The sequence below is a fragment of the Triticum dicoccoides genome, chromosome 6B (assembly GCF_002162155.2).
Source record: "Triticum dicoccoides isolate Atlit2015 ecotype Zavitan chromosome 6B, WEW_v2.0, whole genome shotgun sequence".
NCBI classification, from domain to species: domain Eukaryota; kingdom Viridiplantae; phylum Streptophyta; class Magnoliopsida; order Poales; family Poaceae; genus Triticum; species Triticum dicoccoides.
The window spans coordinates 530,900,846-530,908,582 of record NC_041391.1 but is presented as its reverse complement, the minus strand read 5'-3'; the positions used below and the strand labels follow the sequence as shown (position 1 = coordinate 530,908,582).

General features: G+C 44.3%; 1 protein-coding gene across 2 annotated transcripts; it reads left to right on the top strand.

The window, feature by feature from the left end:
- Positions 1–1,265: 1,265 nt before the first annotated feature.
- LOC119323602 (zinc finger CCCH domain-containing protein 15-like) lies at positions 1,266–7,737 on the top strand. Of its 2 annotated transcripts, none has more exons than XM_037597295.1 (2): positions 1,266–2,183; positions 7,409–7,514. In XM_037597295.1, the coding sequence occupies exons 1-2, from the start codon at positions 1,358–1,360 to the stop codon at positions 7,444–7,446; spliced, it is 864 nt and encodes a 287-aa protein (XP_037453192.1). In that variant the 5' UTR covers positions 1,266–1,357; the 3' UTR covers positions 7,447–7,514. The 2 variants fall into 2 exon arrangements, with proteins under 2 accessions (XP_037453192.1, XP_037453191.1); XM_037597294.1 differs by having other exon boundaries at positions 1,272–2,218; positions 7,409–7,737.

The window sequence follows — 7,737 nt, the reverse complement described above, 5'->3', positions numbered from 1 at the left end:
GAACCCCAGAGGCCAATCTAGCGCCGGTTCGCCCCTAGGCCGCCCTTTTTCGGCGCCCTGGGGGCCCGAGCGACTGGAGATGCTCTTAGTGGGTTTTGTGAGGCGACCAAGCCCAGTTAACCAGAGTGCATCGGAATAGCTGCCCAGGACAGCGAGAGCTCCTGTTCGACGCTCGTTAGCGTCAAACAGAGGAGCCTTTGCGTAGGGTTCGCTGAAGAATTTGCCCAAACATGCCGGCCCATTCCCAGAGGAGCGAACGCAATAAAAACTATCACGGAAATTGCCATCGTAGGATGGAGTCTAGCCCTGGAACTAACGCTAAATAAATGTGGTGCAAGCCGCTGCAACTAGGGACCGGTTTGTGTTAAATTACAACGCCAAACTTGAAGTACTGTGTGCACGGGCAGATCTGTTTTTGAATCTTAAAAGAATTGAATAATGTTTTCTTGAACAAATTTCAGAACTCAAATAAACTTCTAAAAATTATTATTTTTAAATGTGAACAATTATTTAAAACATTAATACAATTATGAAATTCGAAACATTTATTGATTTGTTATGTTTAATAAAAAAATAAATATATATTGAACATTTCTGCAATATACGAAGAAAAATTTGTCACTGCACATTAAATATTTTTGTGATATGCACTGAACAATGTTTAAAATGCACTGAAGATTTTTGTGATATACGATGAAAAACTTTTAAATATACATTGAGCACTTTAGGTAATATACGCTGAACAATTTTAAGTACACATTGAACAATTTTATGATATATACACTAAACAAAAGTTAAATACACATTGAACATTTTTTGTGATATACGATGAACAATTTTTGAATTGTGAATAAATTGTCAAAAACTGAACCAAATTTGAAAACTTTGAACAATTTTCCAAATCATGAAAAAAAGGAATTAAGAAAATGAAAACAAAGGATAAAAGTAAAAAAGAAAAATGATAAATGAAAGGAAAGGAAAAAATAAAAACAGGAACAGAAAAAGGAAGAAAAAAGAAAAGAGAAAACAGGGCAAACTAAAAAACCGGCAAAACAAAAAACCAGGAAAAACCGGTTGAGGGAACCTTCTAGAAGGTTCCCAAAACCGGTTTGCCTGGAACTGCTCTAAAGCTCGAAGTGGGCCGGCCCGTTTTGTGGTGCTCGCTCCAGCGCTTCAGCGGAAGCGCGGCACCTGGACGCTCGCGAGCGTCAAATAGGGATCGCCCAGGACAGCAGCCCACGTTAGCGAGAGGTAAAAATCCGACTGCCCAGGGGACGAACCGGAACAAGGGTTCCGGGCCCGTCTCTTCTTCGTTTCGTTTCCATCCACAGCTCGTCCTCCCCCCAAACCTTACCCCATGTCCGACGGCGGCGGCGAGCCCGGGGCCGGCGGCTCGGCGCCGGTGTGCAACTTCGTTCAGAAGCCGCCGAAGAATATTCGGAAGCGTCCCGCCGCCTCCGTCGGCTCTGATGACGAAGAAGGTAGCGGCGGCGACGATTCCGGGGCCATCGCGGCGGCGCGATCTAAGAAGCCGCCGCCTACTACCAGCAAGCTCTTCTTCTCCTCCGCCGACAACTCACACGAGCCCCGCCGTTTCCAGTTCGAGTCGTCCCGGACTATTCAGTCCTCTACCGACAACCGCGCCACTGCGACGCTTGAGACGGAGACGGCGTACGACCGTGATGCGCGCGCCATCCGCGAGCGACAGCTCAAGCAGGCTGAGGAATCCCTCAAGAAGAACCCCTCTGCCTCCTCCTCCTCCGGGGAGCTCTACAAGGGGATCCACGGCTACACGGATCACAAGGCCGGCTTCCGGCGGGAGCACACGGTTTCCGGAGAGAAGGCCGGCGGCGCTCACGGCCCCCTGCGGGCGTCAGCGCACATACGCCTCTCCACGCGGTTCGACTACCAACCCGACATCTGCAAGGATTATAAGGAGACCGGCTATTGTGGCTATGGCGATTCCTGCAAGTTCATGCACGACAGAGGTGACTACAAGTCCGGATGGCAGCTCGAGAGGGAGTGGGACGAGGCCGAGAAAGCCCGCAAACGGCGCATAGCGATGCGTGAGTTGGGTGGTAGTGATGGCGAGGCAGAGGAGGAAGACAGCGACGACGAGGAGGCACTGCCCTTTGCCTGCTTCATATGCAGGGAGCCCTTTGTTGACCCGGTGGTCACAAAGTGTAAGCATTATTTCTGCGAGCATTGCGCATTAAAGGTACCCCGCAGTTTGTTCTGATTTTGTGCTGATAATTATGCCTACTCATCTATGCAATCAATAAGTTTGTCATGTTGAAAATCTAGTTCATCTGCATAGCTAGGCTAATAGTTTGTGTGTAACGTGGAACTATGATTGTTTGAGTTCGAGCCATGAACTATTGAAACATCAGCACTTGCACACGACCTCTAGTTCTGGAAATATTGTGGATTCAGCCCAGATATATATGAACTTACCCTATATTACATAAAGCACCATATGATTATGGATACATGGCAGTGTGGTGGAAATAAATTTCTGTGTCCATACTAGCTGATATTTTTTTTTTTGGACTAGCTGAATGTTTTGTTGGTTCAAGTTTCAGCCATATGGCCCATATAGCATGCAGCACTGCATTACATTTAGAGAATGGGGGAAATTGGCTCCAGGACACCGTTAAAATCTGCCTTTTGCCACAACACACTGAAAAAGACTGGCTTTGCCGAAAGCCACTACAGTTTTTCTTTCTTTTGCCACAGGACACTCTAGCCTTTCTAGTATCATTTCCTACTCAAACAGGCGAGAGAACCTTATAAATAAGATGCTCACACCCCTGTTGCTCAACCAGACCACATCACTTGAGTTTCAGCCCCTAGACACGTACAGCAAGCACCAAATCAACATAACAACATGCTCATGTGAATAACATCACAGTTCCCCAGTTTAGTTCACCATCACTAGTTGGTTCAGCAAAAGCAATAGCAGGTTCAGCCACATTTGGCAATATGTATGCTACCAAAATACAGACAATACAAGTTCACAATCAACTATTACTTGTGAATAACATCGCAGGCTACATTGCCTATTTTTTCTTTGCCCTCACAAACTTCAACTTCTTAGCCTTGCCCTTCTCATTCCAATCATTGGCGTCAGATGGAGAGAGTGCTGGACATGCAACTGGCTCTATATATGCGCCTTCAAGTTCCAACAATCTCTTACGGCTGTGACATGAGATACAAGCATGTAAAATTGAGATAACAAGAAGTAATACAAACAAGTTGAAACTAAGGAAATTGTTGTCATACTTTCTTGTCATAGGGCTTGGTGTACAAACAACATCAGTTATAGTTCTAGTTGGTGTAGCAGCAGCTGGAGATGCAAGTAGCTCCACGGAAGTGCCTTCAAGCTCCAACAGCCTCTTACGGCTATATGATACAAGCCTGTCAAATCAAGTCCAGAAGGAATCTAAAATGATGAAAAATATGAAAATTGCAATTGTACCTCCTTGTTAAAGGGCTTGGTGTAGAAACAGCAGCAGTGATAACTTTAGTTGGTGTCGGAATAGCAGTTGTGGATGGCACTACAGTAACCTTTTTCTTGCCTCTTTTTCTCTTAGGCTTTGGAGGGGCAGGCGGTGGTGCATCAGAATCATAGACAAACTCATTGCATGTTTTCTGCATATGTCCAAGTTGCTTGCTCCTTTTGCACTTTGTTGTTCTCTTTCCAGAACCTCCTTCTGCAGCTGACTTGTATCTTCTATTCCTTTGTCTCCCGGCTGCTCTTTTCAAAATTGGAGGCCACAGCTTGAACCCGGGGTTGATTTGAGGCCACTGTTTTCTATCGATAGTTGGCTTAATAGACTTTCCATAGGCTTTCTTAAACTTTGCCACAGAGTAGTATTCATGGATGTAGTCTTCGATCTTATACCCTCGAATTGAAGTGATAACCTTCAGGGCATGTGTGCATGGTTGTCCAGTAATTTGCCATCGCCTACAACTGCACTTTCTCTCATGAAGATCAACACTTTGCCTCCAAGGAACTAGATCTTTTGTAACACCTTCAACTTCAGCTAACATTTCACTGTCTTTGCCACTATCTTTATGTGAATACCTGAAGGTATAGGGCAGTCCCCTACTCCTTGCATTAAGGTCCTTTATGATGTTGGGCAGAATTTTTTCTATAAACTTCTTGGCAACTTTTCTTCTCAAGTACATTATTTCCATGCATAGCTGTCTTATCCTATCCATCAGATCAATTACATGTAGGGACTTTTCATGCCTAATCCAGCTGTTGAATGTTTCAGCTATGTTATTTGTTACATAGTCACATTTGCTTGCTTCAGAGAACCAGTGCCTTGTCCACAGGTGTTTGTGATTATCATGTATCCACCTCATGGCTTCAGGACAAGCTTCATACATCAGATTGTAGTGCTCTTCAAACCTATGACTCTGGAAAGCTCTACATGCTGGCCACAAGTGCTTTTGGAAGACCTCACCTTGGAATCTTTTCTGGAAGTTAGCAACTAAGTGCCTCATGCACTCCCTGTGCTCAACCCCATGTTTGAAGACTTGACTGTAACAGCAGAATCAATACCTTTGCTTGCATCTGTTAAGATAACTAGGCCTGGAGAGGACCCAATAGCTTGGTGAAGTCTGCGGAAAAACCAAGCCCAATTTTCTTTTGTTTCCGAGCCAAACACGCCATAACACACTGGAAACATCCAATTATGCCCATCAATAGAAGTTGCAGATGCAAGTTGACCCTTCCATTTTCCAGTCAGATGTGTGGAGTCCACACCAAGGACAGGCCTGCAGCCAGTCAAGAAACCATCCACACAGGCTTTGAGGGCAACAAACATTCTAGTAAATCATCTTTTCCCCAACCTGCTCAAATTCAATGTCTACCAAACTGCCTGGGTTAGTCTTCTCCACCTCAGTCTTAAAACTGAAGGCATGCTCAAAGCTGTCATCCCACGTCCCTTGCAGTTCGTCCAAAGCCATTCTTCTTCCATCCCATACTACCCAATTTGATATCTTCATGTGATATTGTTCTTCCAGCCTTTTCCGTAATGCTACAGCACCAATTGTAGGGTCTTTCGCAAGCCAGCTAATAACCCTATCTCTGAGCCAATGATTGTTTGTATGTTTTTCTCCACTTGACCGGTGCTAGCACAAGTGTGTTCCTCAGGTATCTTCTTTATCTGCATTAAATGAAATAAAAATATGTATTAATACTAAAAAAGCAAACGCAAAAGAGGAAAAACTAAAAAAATTGTAGTAATACCTTCCAAGTCTTTCCATCCTGCAATTGTGATGCATGTATTCGCCACTTGCACCCTTCAGCTTGGCAATTCCCTCTATACCTTTTTGATTCAGAATATGGTGCTGCAATTTCATATTCATCTAAGATTGCATATTGCCTAATAGCCTTCTTAAAACTATCACCATCTGCAAGAGTTACCCCAACTTCTATTGTTGGATTTTCTAAGTCAGTTGCATGCACCATTGTCTTGCAACCCTCTGTATCATCCACAACCAGGTCATCCTCCAAACCAACATACTGCACACCATCATCTAATTCAGAATCGGATGATTCAGAAAGCAAAGACTTGTATGGATCTTCATCATTCAAACCAACATATTCAACATCATCATCTACCCAAGGAACATCAGTACTCTCCTGAACTGGAGAGTTAGCAATGTCAACTGGAGCATCTAAAATAACCTCACTAGCTGGGGCATCAATGCTTGCCTGCAGTGGGGCATCAATGCTTGCCTGCAGCACACCAGGCATGCTCTGCAGCCGTCCAATATCATCCAGAACACTTGTATCATCATTTTTAAGAACACAAACTTGCAGTGGGAGCTTTCTTATCTCCCAGTACATGTCAATTGCATTAAGCAAATTCTGGTCAGAAGTAACCTCTTCATAGCTACGACTCTCTTTGTCCCAATAAGTCACACGCAACTTGTGGTTAGATCCCAGCTTAATCTTTGTACCAACATCATCTTTCAAATCGGCCCAATTAGTGATATCCCTGTCTAAAGCCTTAGCAATGCTGCAAGCAGCACAATACTGGCGAGTGCCATCATCTGTCAATTTCACATAGGCACCTACATGTACAGCAAGCCTGTAGGATGAACTGGGATCCATCCTACACAGAAAAAAGGCACAAAAGAGAGGTGGAATCAACATCCCTCTTTTGCTCGCAAATACACACCCATGAGCGCATCTAACTCGCATCTCATGTTAACCCTAGTTTCAGTTGGTGGAAGACTTACCCGTCGGGAACCCATGAGAGGTCAAGCTGTTCCAGCGGGGGCGCCTTGCTGATGGATTGCCCGGCCGCCATCTTCTATCTTCCTTGCATCACGGGAGGCGGAGGAGAAATAATGGGCGGCGGCGGCGCAAGTGCGGCGGCTGCGAGGGCACAAGGGCGTCGGCTGCGGGGGTACAAGGGGCAGCAGCGGCTGGTGTTCGTGCGGCTGGAGAGGGATGCGAGCGAGGAGGGGATCCCAGCGAGGAGTGTTCTGTTCCTGTTCATGTGGCCCTGCCTATCCGTATGGGATGGGGGCAATTTGGACAAATCCTTGTCCCTTTCGGCTGGAGTGTCCTGTGGCAAAGGAATGAAAAATTGCAGTGGCTTTCGGCAAAGCCAGCCTTTTTCAGTGTGTCGTGGCAAAAGGCAGGTTTTAACGGTGTCCTGCAGCCAATTTTCCCTTTAGAAGGTCAAGTCCAAGTTTATATTTGATTTGTGAGTTCTTATAAATTCGTTTTCCTATCTGTATTTAGCTGCTTGATATGAATGTTTTTTTAATTGAAAAATATTAGTTCAGAGAGTACCATGCATGGCTGCTTAATAATTGAAATATTATTTGCTTGGTGCATCTTTCTGTTGGAGTTACAGAGCCTTATTTGATTGCATAGGACTTTCTTACGGCCTGTCCTGTGTGCAAATAATAAAATAATACATATACAGAGAGATGCCAATGGGATTCAAAGGGAATATGGAAAATATACTCGTCAATAGATAAGTTTTTTTCCTTTGATATGGAGGAAGTGCATGCACAGAGCTTGCATAGTTAGATGACTTATTCGTTAGTCTCTACGTTCTAGGAAGTGCATTCACAGAGCTTGCATAGTTAGCCCAGATCTATAGAGAATGCGAGCAAGGAGTCTGGAAACATAAATTCTGCACAGCCAACCTGTTGCATACAATTTGATGTTACGTGCTACGTGTCACGAGTGCATGGGTCCGTTGTAGTCTTTTGTGTCAACATTCTAGGGTTTATTTAATCCACATGGAAACTTGACTAACAAAAACATTAGGTGTTCTCTTACGAAATTCCATCTAGCTACTCAAGAGTTACCGAGTAATTGTACAAAGAAAACAACTATAAAGTTCTGACCATCTTCATCTGTTGATTTCAGCATCACTCGAAGAACAAGAAGTGCTTTGTCTGCAATAAACCGACGCTTGGCATCTTCAATGCAGCGCAGGAGATCCGGAAGAAGATTGCCCAGGACAAGAAGCAGCAGGACCTTTGATGACTGCTGCACAATGTAGCTTGTATCATGGAGGATTACTTCTCTTCTGTAATTGTATTGTTTGAAAATGAGGGGGAAATGTCCAGGAATCAGTTTTGTTTCTTTAGCTCTGTACTAGCTCCTACTTACCATTAGCCATTTTGCCGCAACTTAAAAGGACTACAAGGAAGGATTGTAGGAGTTTTTGAGAAAATCAACAACGAAAGAACTAG